The sequence below is a fragment of the Cydia fagiglandana genome, chromosome 6 (genome assembly GCF_963556715.1).
Source record: "Cydia fagiglandana chromosome 6, ilCydFagi1.1, whole genome shotgun sequence".
NCBI lineage: Eukaryota > Metazoa > Arthropoda > Insecta > Lepidoptera > Tortricidae > Cydia > Cydia fagiglandana.
The window spans coordinates 9,593,257-9,614,808 of NC_085937.1; the positions used below are offsets into that span (position 1 = coordinate 9,593,257).

Here is a 21,552-nt window from a genome sequence, read left to right on the forward strand (position 1 = left end):
AATGGAAAAGACAACCGGAAATAGATAAAGAAATATATAGTCTGTCAAGCCATTTCCGTCAGTAGAAAAAAGCGGCTGCCGGTCAAATATACTTGGTCAAGCATATCTTGTCAGTAGAAAAAGGCGGCAAATTTGAAAAATGTAGGCGCGAAGGGATAGCGTCTCATAGAAAATTTGAATTTCGCGCCTTTTTCTACTGACAAGATTTGCTTGACCATCTATAACTTCGCCAGTAGAACGAGACACGAAATTAAAATTTTCTATATTCTTGGTCAAACAAATCTTGTCAGTAGAAAAAGGCGGCAAATTTAAAAAATGTAGGCGCGAAGGGTTATTATTCTTTGATTACTATCCCATAGAAAATTTGAATTTTGCGCCTTTTTCTACTGACAAGATTTGCTTGACCGTCTATATATACTTACTTTACTCTTTGGTCTATATAACGATAATCCTTGGCGCCTACGTTTTTTAATATTGCACTTTTTTCTGCTGACGAAAGTGGCTTCATAGATTATCAATATTATCATATCCTAAAAAATGTAGGCACAAAACGAGGCACAAAAGGTTATTGTCCCATAGAACATTTTAAATTCGCGCATTTTTCTACAAACAAAGTTGTTTGATAGACTATATTAATAGTAGCGCCATCTATTCAAAAGAAAGTTCTTAAGTCTACTATATATTTTGCTACACACTCATCGAATGGTCATTGACTCGTGTGTGTGACTTCAGCAATTTCATTCATTCAATTTCGTCCATTCCACACTTTTCGGTTCGGTTCTTTCACTCACATTTGCGTGACAGAAGTTGTATTACTTTTGCATTGTAAACTTGAATTAAATTTTAATTAACTGCTTAAATCACGTTTTATTAAATATTATTAGACTATTGTCAACACGGAATCCATTGTCTGGTATTATTTCAAAAGAGAGCATTTTGCTGATGTGATATTATAGAAATGTCATCATATATGGCAGGTGTTTTTGATTTGGATTTAGATGTGGATCCTGATACTGTAAACGTTGGAGATTCAGACGAGGACGATATTATTGAAGTCGATGAGGTATTTATGCAAATTGTATCAAACAGCAAAGTCCTTGTGATGCTAACCTAAAAACATGACCAAGTAAATTCTCAATTACAACTCAAGGATAAATTTCGTCGTGGTTCAAAAGTAACACTTTTATGAATGAAATTGGTCTACATTTATGTTTATTTATCCTTATTTGTAATTTTATTACTTTCAAACGTTGAGAGCAGTTTTGTGATTGATCATGCAACAATTAACTCTCCTTGTTTTGAATGCAGGTTGATTACGAGCCAGAATTACACGTGAATAGCATTGTTGAGTAAGTAAAGACGAATTATAATGCTTCATTATTTTATTAGTACATCATAAAATAATTAGGTACTGTCAAATCAGGTATTCAGGTAACTATATTATACAACTGCTATGGTCCAGTTTCTATAGTCTGTATCCTTAGTATTTAAATAAAAGTAAACAAAATCTCAACTGGCTTAAGGAGCCATTTGAGGGTAGATCAAAACATTACACAATCAAATAATGTAGGTTAAAGTCAGGTCATTCAGTGACAGATCCAAGCGGTTTTGTATTTGGTTGGTTAACCAATAAACATTATAACTACCTGAAAATGTACAAATTACATGTTTACTTTTATTGAAGTACCTAAAGATACAGAGTTATAAGACTTATAAGTACAACTATGGTCCAGTTTCTAATGTTGATTCTTAAGGAGCCTGTAGGATTTGTACTTGTTATATTCATTTTGACCTTACACTAATACTCATTTAATTATTTTTTTTTATTTATAGATATTAAATTGAATGCTCTTTCTATATTATAACTCAAAATAATTTGAAAAATACTTATAATATAAATATTTTACTGGAACTTGATTAGTAGTAAGTAATAGTAATAGTAATAGCCTTTATTTCATGCGTTTTTGTTATTTTTACACTTTCTTTGTTATTATACTTATTTATTAAATTATTAATTTTTAACTTTTATTGTTTTTCAATTTATTTTATTCATTTGCATGCCGCGTGTGCGGAAAAGGCCTCCCCCAGTTTTTCCCATTCTTTCCTATTCTGTGCTGTTCTCCACCAGAATCTATCGAAATTTCGTAGCTCATCTCTCCATCTAGTATTCGGTTTTTTCTGTTTTCTCGGTGTGTCTATTGGTAACCATTCTGTGACATGTTTGGTCCACCAGTTATCTGTAGTGCGACATACATGGCCAGCCCAGGCCCATTTACTCTTTTTTATTGCTTGTGTTACATCTTTTACTCCAGTTTTCTCTCTTATAACTTCATTTCTGATTCTGTCTTTAATTTGAATTTTTAGCATGGACCGTTCCATTGCCCTTTGACAAATCTTCAGTTTATGTGTGTGTTTCTTGGTGGGGCTCCAGGTTTGGGCACCGTAAGTTAAGGTAGGTAGGACAGCAGTATCAAATACTTTTTTCTTAATGGCCATCAACATGTCACTCTTTAGAATTGCTTTTAGAGACCAGTATTTTTTCCACGCTCTACTTATTCTGTAGTCTACTTCCTTGTCGAGTCTGTCTTTGAAGCAGTACCTATGTCGGATGTCACGTGGATGGGGTGTGTGTTAATAACCTCAGCTACGCGGATGATATGGTGCTGTTGAGCCCCTCGGTTGGTGCACTACAGAGATTGGTGAAGATATGTGAAACTTATGCAGTTACCCATGGGTTAAGGTACAATACTTCGAAAAGCGAGGTAATGCAATTTAAAGCTGGGCCAAAATCATACAAAATGACACCTGTTACCCTTTGTGGTACCGCTTTAAAAGTTGTACAGAAGTTCAAGTACCTTGGCCACTGGGTAACAGAAAACATGACAGATAATGATGACATAGAGAGGGAGCGAAGGGCGTTGTGTGTTCGTAGTAACATGCTGGCCCGCAGATTTGCTCGTTGTAGTAATGAAGTGAAGCTAACGCTCTTTAAAGCATACTGCCAAACATTCTACACGTGCAATCTGTGGGTCAGCTTTACGCAGCGGGCATACAGCGCCCTTCGCGTACAATACAATAACGCGTTTAGAGTGCTGTTTGGGCTGCCGCGTTACTGTAGCGCGTCAACTATGTTTGCCGAGGCGCACACCGATAGTTTCGACGCAATAATTAGAAAACGGTGTGCGTCATTAGTCGACCGTCTTCGCCACAGCCCAAACAGTATTCTAAACGTGCTGGCGCAGCGCTGGGACTCGCCTATGTTCGCGCGCTGGGTGCGGCTGCACGCGCCGCCGGTCGCCGCACCACGCCGCTTTTAGTTGTAAATAAGTAATTATTTTTGTTTGTTTTTATGTTCTTTTTATTACTAATATAGATTTATAAGTGTTGCTTGTTCTAACAATAATATGGATTTTTTTTTATTCGAAATAAAAATATTGAATTGAATTGAATTGAAGTAAACTATCTGTCCCAGGTATGTGAAATCTTCAGCATATTCCATATTGTTTCTTCCAAGCTTTATTGGTATTTTATCTCCATTAGTAATAATTTTGCATTTTTTCATGTTCATTGCTAAGCCTGCTTCCTTGCATGCTGTGTCAAATTCTAGGATCATTTCCTCCAGTATTTTTGGTTTTTCGGCCACAATTAGAACGTCATCCGCAAACCGTAGGTTATTTATGTACTTCCCATTTATATTTATACCTTTGTTTTCCCATTCTAGTACTCTAAATATGGCCTCTAGGCATGCGTTGAACAGTGTCGGAGAGATAGGGTCTCCTTGCTTTACGCCTTTTTGCAACCTGAATGGCTCACCATATTTATCTGTTTTTATTCTGGCCTTGCTATGTTGGTATATCCGTTTTAGTATGTTGACATACTTTGGAACTTGATTATGGATCATAGTTGTAAGTTGTGGACTAAAGTTACCTGGTTTTACTGTACCTAATTATGTCATCACAGTGTTGTAATAAGTAATGGTTAAACTTTGCAGACAAGAAGGTTCTGAGACAATCCAACTATCTGAAGACAATGTTAACCCGGGACAATGCAAACGACTTGGTCCTCAAGATTTCGAACTGCGCAAAGTTTTGGGAAAGGGTGGATATGGCAAAGTGTTCCAAGTGCGAAAAATAACAGGAACTGATGCGGGTGCACATTTTGCTATGAAAGTGCTCAAAAAAGCTTCCATAGTTCGAAATCAAAAAGACACCGCACACACAAAAGCTGAGAGAAATATTTTAGAAGCTGTAAAGGTATTTATATGAATTTTGTTTTAAATAATTACCTATCTAATACACTCCTTAATAATGAAAAAATTGCAGGAGTTGTAACAAACAGAAACTTTTATCAATAGGACAGTACCTAAATTAAACTAAACTAAATACTTACAACATCTTTAAAGCAGCATTGGCAGGCGTGGCTCACTCCTCGATTTTGTCGTATCACAAGACGTAGCTACAAGTACATCCATCACACACCAATTTTGGTAGCTAGCCATATGCCACTGTGGCGCTTGTGCCACCTAGCGGTCATATCTGTCCTAATCGTAACAGACGCGTTTTGTTAGGGAGTGAATCGTCTGTACCTAGTACTATTATTTTTTGCGTGGTATTGGACATTGCATATAAAATTTTTTTTTTATTTCAGCACCCATTTATAGTGGAATTGGTATATGCTTTCCAAACAGGTGGTAAACTATACTTAATTTTAGAATACTTAAGTGGTGGCGAGCTATTTATGCATCTTGAGAGAGAAGGTATTTTCCTAGAGGACACAGCTTGGTTAGTATACTTCAACTCATTTATGAAGTGCATTGTTTGCACACTAAATTATAAACTTGCATACTAAAGAAAATGAACATTCTTAATAAAATAATATATAGGATAGCTTGTCATTTATATTTAATATTTTATATTTTTAAAAACCATAGTTGATTTATCAATTGCAACATGTAAATAAAGAGTTATATATTTGTCATAGCTATCTTAAGGACTCCTACATAATTGCATTAATTAACATTTGGTTTAAGGTTTAATAAGCTCACTACACCCCCTTTTTTCATATCATCAATTGTGAACATTGGTAAACCAATGAATTCATGATGGTGGCGCTCAAGAGCTTACAGCAATTTTACACAATAACAAAATGAATTAGAAACCTCAATATTTTCTTAAGCATTTTAGAATGCTGCTCAATTTTGTAATTTTGAATTGAAATAATAACAAAATTGTATTCTTTCAGCTTTTATTTATCAGAAATTATATTGGCACTGGAACATTTACATAGTTTAGGCATAATATATCGCGATTTGAAACCAGAAAATGTCCTATTGGACGCCCAAGGCCATGTGAAACTTACAGATTTTGGATTATGTAAAGAACATATTCAGGAGGGTATTGTCACACACACATTCTGTGGTACCATTGAATATATGTAAGTATTTGTTTTGTAAGTAACTTTACAATTTTTTTCTAGCCATAATTTTGAATTATTAGAACTCATATTTACGAGTATCATATGGATGATATTGCCTAGTTTAAATATCAGCATTAGAGATAAACTATCATGATTAAGAACTGATTTGTAGATAAGTACATATCTAACTAATACATAATAGTTTACAGCTTGGCAAAAAAGAGTAGGAATTAAAAAGTGGCAACACTGTAGTGTCGCCCCGTTTTCTTATATAAATTGGTTTGAAAGGGACGACACTACAACAGTGTTGCCACTTTTTAATTTCTACTCTTTTTTGCCAAGCTGTAATATTAAATTAACATTTTAAGCTATTATATTTAATTTAGCAATACTATAGATTTTTTATTCTTTAATAGCAAGTCATCCTAAATAAGATATATTGTTTTTTTTTTCTTTTTTTGAAAAATGACCATATGGTACCATATTTCACACTAAAAATATGAACAGCCATTAATCTCTTATTATTTGTAGGGCACCAGAGATTCTGACACGGAGTGGTCATGGAAAAGCCGTGGACTGGTGGAGTCTGGGAGCACTGATGTATGACATGCTCATTGGACAGGTAAGACAATATGATATTGTGTAGAAGGTAGAACAGTGGTTCCCAAAGTTGGCTGGACTACGAACCACGTAACAAAAACTGCCAAATTTGTGACCCACCTCTTGGCCATCTTAAAAAGTGGGCATAAATATTATTTGTAACACTTATATTCCATAGTCTTTATGATTCAAATTAAATAAATAATTGAATTGAATTGAACTGCAGTTTAAGGGCCCATTCAATATTCGCTCGCGACCCACCAATGGGTCGTATTTGTACCCATAGTTTGGGAAATGCTGGTGTAGGAACTCTCTGCCGGATTGGACGGGTTGTCAACCACTTTTAGCATTCATTCAGAAGAATTCCCTAGAGATAAAGCTGCAGTCTACTATTGTAAAATTAATATGGTATCATAAGAGAATTTTCTGCTTTCAGCCTCCATTCACCGGCGACAATCGTACAAAGACTATAGAGAAAATTTTAAAGGGTAAACTAATGCTACCAGCCTACCTCACACAAGACGCCCGCGAGCTCATCCGCCGCCTCATGAAGCGATCAGAGACCCAGCGTCTCGGCGCCGCGGGCGCTCAGGCCGTGCGCGGCCACGCCTTCTTCAAACATGTCAACTGGGAGGACGTGTTCTCTCGCAGACTGGAACCTCCTATTAAACCTAGACTGGTGGGTATTTTATCTTCTTATTGCTATTACCAGGGGTGCGAAACTCCTGACTTCAGCCAAACTCGGCTCCGCTCGGCTCAGCATTGCTCTGAGCAATTATTAGGGTTGAGACAACTTGACGTCCCTTTGTGTGCACGACCACAGTTAAGATAATGGATTGAATTTTGACAACCCTAAATAGCCGAAAGGAATAGTGCCATATATATTACAAACTTTAGAAAAGGACATGATTCGACTTTGAACCGCTGTCAAACTTTGGTTTTGTAGGAAGTTTCCTTTCTGTACGGTAGTAATATTATTTATTCTGTGCTATTACTGCACTCTACCTTGACTTTAGCTAGTTAAGCCGTTGTTTCATGAAACTGTCTGAAACCCAATGGGATTCAATTTTGGCGTCTTTCGCTTGCTCGGGTATCAATATTAGCACAAGCAGCTTTTGCTCATTGTATAAAAAAAAATGACTATTATCACTCTCAAACATTTGAGTTTCCGAAGCGTTCTAAATAATCCATCACCATGCCAATTATTGCCATGGGCGTTGGGCGATATTAATTATTGAATTGTTTAGTTATCTCTTTCCATTTTCATGGAAGCCTAGACCAATTTTAGGGGAACTGATTTAAAAGTTTAAAATTCATATAAGAACCTTAATTGACATTGACCTATACCTATTCCTTTAACGCAACTACACAACTAAGAAAGTGGAACGAGATCGCCGATTAGTAGCGATAAATATTCAATTGTTTAACGCCAGTTATGGAACCTTGATACAATCAATCGAGAACATTAGTACTGCCAATACCTACTGCCATGTATCATCTACACGGTAAAATGACTACAGCGACAATCATCCGAACGCTGCACCCGTTCGTCAACTAAGAATTAAATGTTTTTTATAAAAAAGACATTCAACTTTTTTCAGGTGCTTTTTTTAGGGTTCCGTACCCAAAGGGTAAAACGGGACCCTATTACTAAGACTTCGCTGTCCGTCCGTCCGCCCGTCCGTCCGTCCGTCTGTCACCAGGCTGTATCTCACGAACCGTGATAGCTAGACAGTTGAAATTTTTACAGATGATGTATTTCTGTTGCCGCTATAACAACAAATACTAAAAATAGAATAAAATAAAGATTTAAATGGGGCTCCCATACAACAAACGTGATTTTTGACCAAAGTTAAGCAACGTCGGGAGTGGTCAGTACTTGGATGGGTGACCGTTTTTTTTTTGCTTTTTTTTTTTGCATTATGGTACGGAACCCTTCGTGCGCGAGTCCGACTCGCACTTGCCATGTTTTTATTCTATATACTGGACCTACTGTTTAAAAAAACCGGCCAAGTGCGAGTCGGACTCGCGTTCCAAGGGTACATTACCCAATTTTTAACAATGAATTTTTTATGTGAAACGCGAGGGAATTGCCTTTAAAAAACCCGTAGGGGTCCGGTCAAAAACTAAGTAATTAGTCCGACTCACTCTTGTCTGGTTTTCCTGTCATATATAGGTAAAGAACTATAAAGTCAAAATTTTAGACCCAGTAGTTTCGGAGATAAAGGGGGAGGGGGGATGGCTACAGCCGATGACCGAGGGGAGGAAAGGGCATACATTTAGTTAAAATTAACTGTTCACCTGGCGACACCCATGACAGGTCTATCGACGGCGACGGTCAGTTAGGGATAGGTTACATCAGTTTTAGCAACATAAATAGTTAATAGAAATGTTTTTTCTTTCAGACTGGTGAAGACGACGTTTCTCAATTCGACACCCGCTTCACACTACAGACGCCTATCGATTCGCCAGATGAGTCGACACTTAGCGAAAGTGCCAACCTCATGTTCCAGGTCAGGACCTATTTTTTAACGTAGACATCATCATTTTACCCTCTACTGCTGAGCATAGGACTCTCTTCGTGTACGCCTAGTATCCCAGTCTCATCAAAGATCGACTTAATTTGAAAATAAAGGCGTATCCAGACTAGTAAATTTTTCACCAATCTGATTAAATTGCCCGATCGAATCAGGACGTGCGGACGCAAACGCCAATTTGGCTCGCCAAATACAACCAACGATAATGACCGATATTACTGATAAAATGAGGTGCGGACGCAAGAATACCAATTTGTGACGCCAGTATTTTCGTTCAGGGGCATTTTTTCAATTTAGAGGGCTCTAATATTACCATAAATCTAAAATTGGTGAATAAATTGGAGTTTGACGCCAATATCATTTCTGATCAACTCGGTCGATTTGATCATCCCGTCTGGGATACCGCTCAGATCCATTCTCATAAAGGTTCCTCGATTGTATCAGACGTATAAAGTTTAAGGCAATTTCCTGTTTCGATTTAGACACACTTGTGAGAACTGAATTGTCAAACGTAGCTCGCCGTAGAAACACATATATTATTATACAATCAATGAATCAAAGGAAATATATAAATAAATCGGGACAGCAGAAATTAGACAAGCTCGGTTTTTTTAGTAAAATCAAACGAGATTAGCATGAAACTGATTTGGGTCGGAGTACATGAATGTATTGTATTTCGACCCCCAGGGCTTCACATACGTGGCGCCATCAGTGATGGACGAGATCCACAAGCCGCGCGTGATCACGGCGCGCTCGCCGCGGCGGCCGCGCCCGCACCACCACGCCGCGTTCGCCGTGCCGCTCGCCTCCACCGCGCACCAGCACCAGCACCAGCAGGAGGACCTCATGGATGTACAAGGTCTACCTATATAGTAAGTACGCCCGACACAAATAGCTAAATTGTTAAGGGCCCCCCCCACATCTAGCGTCTTTCGAGCGTCGGCGTCTGGTCAGCGCTATGGAAAATGACGTCGCTGCGCAGTTGCGTCGACGTTGCGTCGAGCAGTGGCCATAGAGTTGTAGACGCCGACGCTCGAAAGAGGCTAGATGTGGGGAGGCCCTAAGGCTGTGTGAGATCAAGGGCCTAAGCGAGACCCGTTGGGCCGCGGACTGGACGCACGCGGCCAATGCTGGCCGCCGCCTCGCGAGTATGCGTCCAGTCTGCGGCTTTAGTTTGAATGCATATTATGAAACTGGGAAATTATTGCCTTGAGTACCTAAAGTCAAAGACGTACCTACGCTATTGTGACGTCTACAACCTAACTAGTTACAACCATCCCACCGCTTCTATGAGTTTTTAATTTAAAAATTGGTAAAATTCCAAAAAGTATGTCTTTGTTTCTTTTTATACATTCAATTTAATGATTGATATAAATATTTAAGTGTAAATTAGCCTATCATAGCAGCACTTGAAACCGTTTCACGACCAGGTACCCAACCTCGTTTGGGCTCTAGATCTCGCGAAGCCTTTAAAGTGTTTATTTTTCCTTTTATTAATTATAAGTATTTGTAAACTCTTACTATATGGACGACTGTTGTGCCGATTTTGATAGTTTGTTTATTAAACAGTGTCGCTAATTTTTAAATAAGAAAAACAAAATGTTTAAAAAAATATGTAAGTAAAGTATATTCTAGATTGTGTTGATAGAAATGAAGTCATCTGACCTTCAAATTATAATCACAAGGAATATACAAAATTATTTCAGATGAAGTCAAAAGTATTGTCCTGATTAATCAGTTTTTTTTGTGATTGCTTATTTATATTCATATTTTTATTGCATCGCTTATACCAGGGCAGGTCTTCAGAGTTTAAACCGACGTCATTGTTGTTTTTTGTATAGGTACTTATTTGTCCAAAAAGGGAATGTTGAATTAACAAGTGATATGAAATAAGGTGCTGAATAGGGTGATATGATAATAATGCGTCACAAAAAGAGTGAAATTACAACGACGTGAGGTTCAAATGTCGAAGGCCCGGCTCCATGTAAATTTGGTCAGATATGACATTTATTTATCGTAATATGTTAGTTTAGTAATTACTTATATATAATTTGTATTGTCGTCGTATATTGACCCAGACGTCGCAATATAAGTCTTACATCTTATTAAAATGCCAGCCGAACTGGGAACTAAATATTACTCGACAAATAACGATTTTAATTAACCCTTTGACCACCAAAAAGTAGTGCCCTGTAAGCAATGTTTACAAAAAAATACCGATTTTATTACAAACTCGTCTGAAACCTATATAGTTATATGTCGTGGCCAATTCTTAGGGTGGTACCACCCGTCTGTCCCGCATATTGGACCAATGTGTATTCGAGTCTCACAGAGCGAGATGCAATGCACATTGGACAAAAAATTTGGACAGGTGAAATACCACCCTTAGGATTGATAATTTTATGATGTGTCAAATACGAGTATATAATGAAATGATTGGTTGGCCACATCATGATAAAGTCAAACCTAATCTAACCATACTATGAAGTGATCAATTCTAAAATGGCATTTCATGAAATGATCATATTCTATGATCATGCCACGACATTTATGCCACCATCAACATACGTTTTATCGCTTTTGGTGCATTTAGCGTGGCACGTATTTGCATTTGGCAAAAAATATTTTCGGTATTCAAAGGGTTAAATTGACTTGGCGTATTTATGTTTGGCGTCACGCGACAATTAGGTATTCTAAGATTTAGATAAGTTATCCTACCTGCATTATCATTAATAATCTGAAATAAATGCACCGAACATATTGATGCATTAGCCTCGTATATCTTCCAAAGGTTCGTGTTTCATAATTATATTAGTGGGTTTCAAATATTCTCCACTAAGTATAACCTTACTGTTTATTTTAAAATTACAGCAAGTGATGAGATTGGCCAGCAAGAGGAGAATCTTCGGAATCCCAGATTGTAGCACTGTTAGGTACAATTCACGTTGATATTTCAAATAAGTATGCAGATGCAAGTCTGATAGCAACAGTCTGCGCTGGTTAATCGATAAGTATGTAGGGTAGGTAATTGCACTAGTTTTACTCCGGCTCTATTTTTCGTTCACTTGACAAAATTTGAATATAAACCTTCATTGCTCCACAAATTTGGACTTATTGCAATAGTTATTCTAAACAATTTATTTATCTACATAAAAATATATTTCGCAAGTAGTAAATTAAAAATGGAATGTATTATTTGCTAATCCGTCATGTGGACGGAAACTGACACTGGACGGTAAATTGACGCAATTACCCTATCAGTGCTCTCTGACTGAGCGGCTAGCGTTGCGCAGTGCTAGCACTAATGCTCAGCACGAGAGGATAATTAGGAATAAGTGAAGTGTCCTCCCACAGGGCCACGGCGGCAGCAAGAAAGCAAGGTTACTCGATTACCGCCCATGTTACACTTTACAGATTTAAAAAATATAATTTGTATTTTCTTAATATTAAAGGGTACATTGCCTGGTTCCTTACAATATACTACATATTTAATTTTATAAACATATTTAAGAGGACAGATTATTAAGGATTAATATTTAACAGTATCTTGATATGCATAATAACTATTGTGGTAAATGTGTGATTAAATATCATTTAATATGTATGCGTGTACTAATCGAGGGCTTTTGTTTGCAGGCCTAGAATAATTCACATTAGTTGACCATTTATACTAAGGATGATGAATTATACTACAAAGATGCCCATGTAATACTGTCGGTGAAAATAATGGTACTGTTTTATACTATTATTAATGGACATTTTATACAAGTTACCGTTTAGTCTAATATTTGGGTAGAATAATCACGTATATTAAAATGTTCTAACTCCGACTATATGACAAAAATAATAATTTACAATATAACTTGTTACCATGCTTCATGAATTGAAATAAAGGTCATTTTTTATTTTGTAATTGGATTTTTATTACGAATTATTTTATCATAAAACCTGTTAGGATAAATAACAAATTCCAAAGAAAATACCTAAGAAGACGCTTCTCTTAAAGATATATCACAAATATAAATCAAATTCATAACAATGTAGTGACTACCAAGGCCTGTTCACTTCCTAAGAAAGTTATGTCCCCAAATAATTGCGCATGTGTGCGCCTGAAGCTTCTATGTGTGCGTTGGCCTCCGAGAAAAAGTTGCGAGTAATAAAAATAAAAACATTTTTCTACAGCAACATTGCTCCCAACTCTGATTTAAATTATCACGAATTTTATACATAATTAATCATAAAACGGGACTTAAACGCTTAAAACTTAATTACACGCGATTAAGTTTTATAATGAATATTTGCTTCCAACTGTCTTTATCAATGTTCATAAAATATATGGAGGGTAGGTACGTCTACCCACCATAATAAAAAAATATATTTGTCAATGACTCTGTCCAACTGCTGTGGTTAAAGTTCATAACGAAAATTTTATTTATTAAATCTTTAAATAATAAATACAACGTAGCGGTACAACCACTTAAGACTGTAAGTCTGTACCTACATAGATTACAGCAATGCACATAGAAAATTTATACAGCTTTAGTGGGTTCAGAAGGAACCGAGTCATAACGCACCTGGAAAGCGTATTAATTAACCGTGAAGAAATGTATGAATACAAGTTGGAAATCTGTGTAAAATGCCGTGTGTAAAGTGTAGTGTATCTGTGTGTAAAGTGTAATAGGTAGGCATGCCTAATGTTATTTGTATAATACTGAAAACTTTGTGAATGCGCTTTATTAATGTCTATTTTTTATTAAGTTGCCAGTTGCCAGTTTTCAGTGTATATTTCTATAAGTAAAACATTTTTTTAATAAATAATACAATATTATAAATATAAACATGCCTTTTATTTAAATCAATTGATAATATCACAAACAAGGGTTTATTTGCATCTTTCATATATTTCGTGATATGAAGATAACAAATATGTTTATTAACAGAATTACTATATACCTATAATACCAATACCCGCCAGGCTAAACCGGTTGTCAACTTTAGTCTTTGGTACACAACGAAGGCGCTACTAGTATAAACGTATAAACGTTTGGGGACATTTTTTTGTATGGAGTTATCGTTCTTCTCCTAGTGAGTATTATATTCTTTGGTGACTACCCTCTTAACACTTCTAACAATTTAAAGACAAATCAACAGGCTGGTCACATGCAGAAGTTACCAAATCAAGCAATGAATATCAAGACCAATATGAAACACAGTGGCGGATTTGCCCTAAGGCACAGTAGGCCCGGGCCTAGGGCGGCAAGATATTTAGGGGCGGCAAATTGTGACAAAAAATTCGCTGATGGTACCAAGAAATAACTCAAAATGTAGTCAATATTATAAATGCCTTGCTGAAAGGGGCGGCTACAGGGCCTAGGGCCTAGGGCGGCAAAGACTGCAAATCCGCCACTGATGAAACATATATGTAATAATATTATGATATTTGAAGAAATTTGACTGCCTAAGCCAAAATTAAGGCATCCCAGTTAACCAGTAACCATGTGGTTGCTCATGAAACAAGAGGTATATTGCTGTGCAAAAAACCTTTCTAAATGATTATCCTAATAACCAACACAATGTGGCAAAAAGAAAGAGTCATTGAACATAACATGAAACCATTTGAAATTAGCTAACCAAACAGTTTGTCAATAATCCATAAATCAGGGCTCGGATCTGGTTTTTTTTTAAATCCCAAAATAGCCCAATATTTTTAATGATTGTATGCTCTTTTCGTAGGAATGAATCATGTATTTAGGTAACAACTTCGTATTATTAGATTGACCTATCAAAAATGAAATGATAAACCAAAGAACGTAAAACATTATAATACCGGTATTTTTTATGAAGAAAAAACCGGTTCCGAGCTTTGTTATAATACTGTCTCACTTTGTCAATAAGGGCCACTTGCACCATCCCACTAACCCGGGGTTAAGCGGTTAAACCGTTAACCCAGTGTCAAATTGTACTGGTTACCAAGGTAACTTCAGGCTTAACCGGTTAACCCCGGGTTAGTGGAATGGTGCAAGTGGGCCTAAGTGTGTGCATTAATTTTTGTATACAAATTATACATTTCTTTTATACAACTAGTCGCATTTCCATACAGCTGTCGCAAATGAGGTAAATATGGCTCTCATTCACTTCAGTAACAGTAGTAAACAGAACTTGATTATTGCATAAAGCCCCATGTGCTTCAATACAGTTGTTCAGGGATTTCTTAATTTCTACTAAAGACTTTTGTGTTTGAATATTAAAACTGCATAGCAAACAAGTCAAAGTACCGAAATCAAGTTTTAAGTTATCTTTTTGACACACTGGGCATATTACATTGTCTTCCTGTTCTATCATAGACCAGTCCACATTTTCAGCCTGTGATTTTTCATGTTCTTCAAGCCACCTGCGAAAGATTGTGCTGCAAATTATTACAATGTCCTATGATTCTCAGATGTATTAAAAATTTAAATATGCAGAGCTTATAACCACCGCAATATTGTATGTTTTGTAAAAATATGTAAATGCTGATCTGATAGGAGCAGGTTTGGGGTTGTAAGTGGTACTTCTGCCAATGATCCTCATAATGGATGAAAACATGTTAAGCAAAATTCAACCTAAATGATTAAAAAAGTGATACATTACAAATCAATTTTTAACTGACTGCATATTCCAAATGGTGTTTTCTTGAATATTTTAATTTCTGTTGTATGACAACGAACTATTTATGTTCAACATTTAAAAACATCTCCCGGCACTTTGGTGGAGATGGCATTGTTATATGCAAGCTTTAGGTACATACCATGAACACAGAAAAAATGATGTGGGTAGTATGAAAATGACTACCGATTTTCATTAGGTGCAGTCAAGGACATAATGCAAAAATAGATGTAGAAAAACTAACCACTGTAATTCCTCCTGAACCAATTCATTCCTTATTTCTTCCATAATTTCATTTTCTTCGTCAGTGATTGTTGTTTCCGCAGAGAAGTTAAACATACTTTTATAGATATCAGTCAATGTTTCCCGTAGGTCCGTTTCAGTGCCACGGAGCCTGTTCAGAAGCATATTTCGACAATTTTGAACTTTATCTTTATAAGTCTGTGAAAGAAAAACATACGGCTTTACATATATGAATCAAAGTACGTTTACTACTTTTCCCAGCATGATAATTATAAAATAATACACACCTTCCTCATCTTTTCTTTGAGTTCAATTGGAGAATGTTTGTGCTTTATAGCAATATGTCGATATGAGGGTGATCTTGCACTCGGAGAATTCATCGGAGATCTCGCACTTGGAGAATTCATAATGTTATTTTTATTTGGTAGATCAGAACAAAGGCAATTTTTTGAGAAATTGGCGGGATAAACGTGAGATCCAGTACACAATACGGGAAGAAAGCAGTGTAAATGACAAGTATGACGTATGGTCGTGACAGCTGACATTGATAAACTGACTGATCAAAAAGATTACCTGTGAAAAAATATATTAAGGGGCCGTACAATACAATGTAACGCGGGAAAAAATTTAATCCAATCTGATTAAATTGTCTGATCAAATCAGTGGCCTATTTTATAAAGCTACAAGTTACAATTTACAAGCGGAAGTCTCGTTCTAACACATAGAGTTAGAAAGAGACTTCCGCTTGTAAATTGTAACTTGTAGCTTTATAAAATAGGCCACAGGTGGCGTTGACGTAAACACAAAGGCTCGCCGATTATGGCCGATATTACTCATAAAATGGAGGTGCAGACGCAAGATGAATTCCAATTTGTGTTAGTGCGATAATCTAATAAACAAGGCTATATATAGTCTGTCAAACAACTTTGTCAGTAGAAAAAGACGCGAAATTCAAATTTTCTATGGGACGATAACTCTTAAAACGCCTACATTTTGTAAATTTGCCGCTGTTTTCTACAGACGGAGATGGCTTGACAGATATTAAGTGGAAAAATCTATTATATAAAATATTTTTTTTAGATACATATTTTACTCCTTGTAACATTGTTGACGAAAAATATTTATCATCAATGGCAACATTAGGTTATTTGTCTGTCAGTCAGATGGAAAAAAACAATGTGAATTTGTGAGTGAGTGATAAGTAAAAATATGTCTAAATCTAAAAGTTGATAGGCCTTCATGAAGAGAATTATTGAACAAAAAAACGCGTTCATAACTGGACTTATGAACGACGGCGGGGGAACAATGCCTCATATAGAGAAGATGCAGGCGCGAACAGGGAAGGAGACAATACATTCTGGTCATTTCATGGTGTCGCACTTTGAAGCTGAGGCCCAAGATGATTTCGATGATTTGGCCGTTCCTGTACCAGATGAAGAACAAAATGTTCAGAAAGTATCAGTGGTGGCGACGTACACGGTTCCAGGGTCCAAAGAACCTCCCTCATTGTTTGATAAAGAAGATAGTAAACAACATCAACAGCTTTCCATTGAGATATCCCTTACAAAGTTATTTAAATGTATGACTTTGGCTTACAGGTATGATTATTTATATTAATTAAACAGTCGGCTAAGAATAAAAGCAATCATAGTTGTACATTCTAATTAGAAGTAATCATTTCACTTTCTTGCATTTTAGTAGAAATGTCCTTGATAGATATTTATCATTGATCTAATGTTATATAGATTTAAACCAGAAATTTGCCTGCCTTTAAGTAGTTCTAATTTACATAAAATTTAGTAAAATAATATGTATTAAATCTATCTAAATTTCAATATTTAATTTAATCAAAAAATAGGGAAACAAGTATACTTCCATTGGTTATTAAGTTTGCAAAGATAACAAGAGGTCATCATAGTCTGTGCCAAAGACACAGGTCACATACTCAGATAACTGGATTGATTATATTTATGTACTACGAACAAGTTTATAAACAATTAAAGTTTCTATAAATCAGTACTGATTACAGTATATATTTTCACATAGCAATTATATTCTTGATTTGCCAGCATTACATATTACTTGAGAAGCAATTTATCTAATGTTTTTATTAATGTGATTAAGCTATTATAACCTTTATTTACTATGTACTTTAGGTCCAGTTTCTCTTGCATTAGTGTAACTTCCTTAATTTTTTTAGTTATTTACTAATTACATACTTGTTGCATTAATGGACATGATAAAGTAACAATATTAATACCTAAAGTAATTAAAGTTATTGTCTGCTAGAAGTTAATATTACAACTATGCAGTAGCACATATTAATAAATTAAACTACAGGTTAATTGTTTTCTGAATGATAATTATTTATTTATTCTGGCCGTGATATTAATGCTTACACCTTTGACACAAAACTAAAGTAAATACTGCATTTTATCAAAAAATTATCAGCATATTTAATTGTTGCCCCTTTGATAACATATATCAAAATTAACTGGTCTCAAGTGTTTACAATTTCTTCTTTCTGATAAAAAATGTAGATTTTATCATTGTAAAACTCAAACTCAAAAATGCGCGTTTTCCCAAGGATAAGACCTAGCTAGATTATTTGGCCCCGGAAAACCCCATATAGCTCATTTCATCCAAATTGTTAGAGCCATTTCCGAGATCTCCGAAATGTATATATAAATAAAAATATATGCAAGAATTGCACGTTTAAAGGTATTGTATAAATTAAATTCTAGTGGAATCGTGTAAATCTTTGCATTTAATTAAACCAAAAAATGATTTGCCAAAAATTACTTACTCAACCTCTACATATTTATTTTGCAGAGTTGCGGCTTTACTATTTTTATTTTTTTAGTATGGATTACCACCAAGTAATGTCTGATTCTATTGATAAAATTAATCTTTGTGAAGGACTTTGGATACAAGATTTGTGAGGGGGCATGGCAAGACGCTGGCCCAATGTTACAGGGTTCTACGAGTTATACTCTTGTCAGTGGAGTTCTTCCAGCTTTCCCTATCTTGCGCCAGCTCTGACTTTTTGGCATGTCTCAACCCCTATTTTTTCTTTCACTTGCTCCAAAAAGCTACGTCTGGGTTTTCCTCTTCCCCATTTGCGTACTATCCGCCCCTCCAGGATATTACAGGACATTTTCAACATAGTTCATATTCAATTTGATGTCACCATGACAGTTCAAATTTCAGTTTGATAATAGTGAAACGTAGAACCCTGTGATATTGGGCCAGTGAAGTGATAAATTTAATAATTCTCTTACAACCTGTAAAATAAGATGTTATTTTCATTATTATCCAATTAACTTTCATATGGCAAATAAAGTAGTTGTACTGGCAATTTGCTTTTCCACCTGTATTTGAATTGGTGGAGACTAGATAAGATATGTCTAACTCCTTATCAAGGCTGCTATTTGTGTAAGCTTAAGATCACTTATCGATAGCAGTTCTGATAACACCTACATATTTAATCTTTCAGCTTTATATTACTACAGTACAGTTTCCACTGAAAGACTGTACATTAGCCACTTTCCTTTCAGGGCCAATTTTATTATTTATAATGTTTGTTTTCAATTCTTTTCAAGTCAAAATGTTTCTTATTAGTTGTAAAACATTTATAGTTAACTTATTTAGGAGTAAGGAATTATTAAATTTGTGACGGACACAGGCGTAAAGTTCAGCAGAGCATGGTAATTTTTTAAATTATTATTATATGTATTTTGATTAATTTATTTCCCAGACAAAAACTAACTTCACCTAAATGGAATCGTTTCAAAGGTATAAAACTTCGGTGGAAGGACAAGATCAGATTGAACAACGTCATATGGAGATGCTGGCACATGCAGTGTGAGTATTCAATTACTTATTATTGTAATCAAGTGTTATGTGCTTCTATTATATTTGTATGCTAATACTGTGTAAACAATAGCAATAACTACTATAACTAGAGATGCCGTGAATAGTTATTTTGGCCGCGTACCGAATATCTTATCTCAGCAAAATATGACGTGTACATTTCTAGACACATTGTTCCTCTACAAGGGACAACTATTCCTATGATTAAAAATTTGTTGTTCTGAAGTAGTGTATGTAGTTAGGGGCATACCACACTGCGTCCGATTCGCACGTACGTCGCTATAATACGCGCGTAGCGTTGTCTCGCTCAAACTTCGCCGCGACGTGCGAATCGGACACAGTGTGCCATGCGCCCATGCCTGTAATGAAAATAACATTGTTTACAATCAACAAATAAGTACTCAATAAATGTCTTCATTCGATTAGTGCACAATTAAATATTCGGTCGAATACCCAATTTTCGATAAAGTGGCCGAGTACGCCAAAAACCGAATAGATGCTGAATATTCGTGACATTTCTAGCAAAATAACGTGCACAAAAAATTAGGAAGCAAAAATACAGTGTTAGTCAAGGTTGCAGGTTTGGGGTTGTGCACAAATCACGTGAGGTGTTTTCGGCTACTTTTTGACCCCCCTCCCCCTTGGTGATATTTGGTGAGATTTTTGGCTACCCCCCTCCCCCTACACAATCTCACGTGTATTTTTTGAAATTTTTTCATTCGACCTAATTTTAAGATAAATAGATATTGTATATAGAAAATCTTGTTAATTTTTCTATTTTCGTTAAATAGATTCGCTATTTTAGCGCAGAGTGAAGATTTATGCTTAACGAAACCGAGAAAAAGTATCTACTCATGTGGTAGGTTATTTTTCTTAGTTTCGGTCACTGTAGAAAAATACACGTGAGGTTTCCTTATACCCCCCCTCCCCCAACGTGATCTATCGTGATTTTTTCGTGACCCCCTATCGAACCTCGCGTGATTTGTGCACAAGCCCTTTGATTCAGGCTTAAAGTATTTATTTTTTATTTTATTTTATTTTATTCAAACAAAATTTTATACAGTCTGACAGTACAAACCAAATCACTGTAACAATTTAGAGTTTACTTATACGCTACGGTACACAACACTTTACAAACAGTTTTATAAAATACCACTACCATCCATCGCCTCGCAGTACCTCAGGCAGATACTACATACACTTGCCCATCGACTTGCAAACAAATCACATTCAGGAGCCCATGACAGAAGCGCGTTTAGAAATTTTAGAGCGCGAATGAGGGGAGATTTTAGGTGTGCTGCAGTACGCGTTGCTGGAACTGCAAGAAGGTTATGGTGTCTAGGCCTAAGTTCCTGCTTGGATAGGAAAGGCACAGAGAGCCTCACTATCTGTGCCACTAGGTCAGGGCAGTCGGAATCTCCGCGCAAGGTTCTACAAGCCACTACCAGAAGATTATGGTTCCGCCTCACTTGCAGAGAGTTGAATCCCAGGGATCCTAACAAAAATTTTGTAGGGTATAAAAATGGATAGCGCTTGTAAACATTTTTGTACAAGAATCTTAGAAATGCCTTCTGTACCTTTTCTAGAAGCAAGGCATACGTACTTTCAGCGGGACTCCACACTATGCTAGCGGCTTCAAGCTTACTCCGAACAAGGGCAGTATAAAGTAAATTTATGGTGTGCTTCTGTCCCCTACGCGGAGACAATGATGATTCAGTTTCTTAGAAAGTGTTATAAGTTTATAAGGCATCATATACTTTTAGGTTTAACGTCATAGGTTTGAAGCAATACAAATAATTCATCTCCACTTTATGTGTATGGTAATATGTAAAGGTACCCTACATTATTATACTTTTTTATCATTTTTGTTGTGCCCGGTTCACATTAATACTCGTGCCAAATTGCGGCTTACCGGTTAGTATCTAATACCAGCGTAGGTATTAGATACTAACGATCACTGAGATAAGCCGCAGACAGATAGGCGGATATGATGAAAGTACACGGGTTACTACTTATATGTAGTTGAATATGAATTGAAACCATACAGTGAAGAACTTTTTCTTGACACTTATTATTATGATTACGTTCCCCTGGGCCACTTTTAAACCCCTGATTTCATGGTTCAAATACTTGCATGCAATATTAGATTTCTGAATGGGGCTTAAACCCTTTACCAGGCTCATCATCATCATCATCATAACTTAAGAGCTTTGCTCTTGTCGGTGTCTTTTAATTTCCA

General features: G+C 36.1%; 4 protein-coding genes across 4 annotated transcripts in view; 3 read left to right on the forward strand and 1 right to left on the reverse strand.

The window, feature by feature from the left end:
* Positions 1 to 771: 771 nt before the first annotated feature.
* On the forward strand, positions 772 to 12,465 carry LOC134665133 (ribosomal protein S6 kinase beta-1). Its single transcript, XM_063521971.1, has 10 exons — positions 772 to 1,063; positions 1,309 to 1,349; positions 3,992 to 4,253; positions 4,648 to 4,781; positions 5,242 to 5,433; positions 5,947 to 6,037; positions 6,452 to 6,694; positions 8,421 to 8,528; positions 9,240 to 9,424; positions 12,189 to 12,465. Coding segments are annotated over exons 1-10 (1,362 nt in total). The 5' UTR covers positions 772 to 958; the 3' UTR covers positions 12,190 to 12,465.
* Positions 2,599 to 3,337, forward strand: LOC134665134 (uncharacterized). Its single transcript, XM_063521972.1, has one exon. It carries the CDS (start codon positions 2,658 to 2,660, stop codon positions 3,315 to 3,317), a length of 660 nt encoding a protein of 219 aa, XP_063378042.1. The 5' UTR covers positions 2,599 to 2,657; the 3' UTR covers positions 3,318 to 3,337.
* A 2,157-nt stretch (positions 12,466 to 14,622) lies between the features above and the next one.
* On the reverse strand, positions 14,623 to 15,945 carry LOC134665135 (uncharacterized). The gene is made up of 3 exons (XM_063521974.1): positions 15,728 to 15,945; positions 15,442 to 15,638; positions 14,623 to 14,943 (listed from the first exon to the last, which is right to left on the reverse strand). The coding sequence occupies exons 1-3, from the start codon at positions 15,845 to 15,847 to the stop codon at positions 14,625 to 14,627; spliced, it is 636 nt and encodes a 211-aa protein (XP_063378044.1). The 5' UTR covers positions 15,848 to 15,945; the 3' UTR covers positions 14,623 to 14,624.
* A 645-nt stretch (positions 15,946 to 16,590) lies between these two features.
* The window catches only part of LOC134665136 (MLX-interacting protein), a 41,749-nt gene continuing 36,787 nt past the window's right edge, over positions 16,591 to 21,552 (forward strand). The window contains exons 1-2 of the mRNA XM_063521975.1: positions 16,591 to 17,038; positions 19,198 to 19,304. Of these exons, the coding sequence (XP_063378045.1) occupies positions 16,680 to 17,038; positions 19,198 to 19,304 (466 nt within the window). The 5' untranslated portion in view covers positions 16,591 to 16,679. The remainder of the gene's footprint in view (positions 17,039 to 19,197; positions 19,305 to 21,552) is intronic.

Coding starts and splice junctions, on each gene's coding strand:
- LOC134665133 (XM_063521971.1), top strand. CDS start 959: ATGTCATCATATATGGCAGGTGTTTTTGATTTGGATTTAGATGTGGAT. Junction 4,254..4,647: donor ATATTTTAGAAGCTGTAAAG/GTATTTATATGA, acceptor TTTTTATTTCAG/CACCCATTTATAGTGGAATT. Junction 6,695..8,420: donor CTCCTATTAAACCTAGACTG/GTGGGTATTTTA, acceptor TTTTTCTTTCAG/ACTGGTGAAGACGACGTTTC.
- LOC134665134 (XM_063521972.1), top strand. CDS start 2,658: ATGGTGCTGTTGAGCCCCTCGGTTGGTGCACTACAGAGATTGGTGAAG.
- LOC134665135 (XM_063521974.1), bottom strand. CDS start 15,847: ATGAATTCTCCAAGTGCGAGATCTCCGATGAATTCTCCGAGTGCAAGA. Junction 15,639..15,727: donor TCAAAGAAAAGATGAGGAAG/GTGTGTATTATT, acceptor TTTCTTTCACAG/ACTTATAAAGATAAAGTTCA. Junction 14,944..15,441: donor GTTCAGGAGGAATTACAGTG/GTTAGTTTTTCT, acceptor AATCTTTCGCAG/GTGGCTTGAAGAACATGAAA.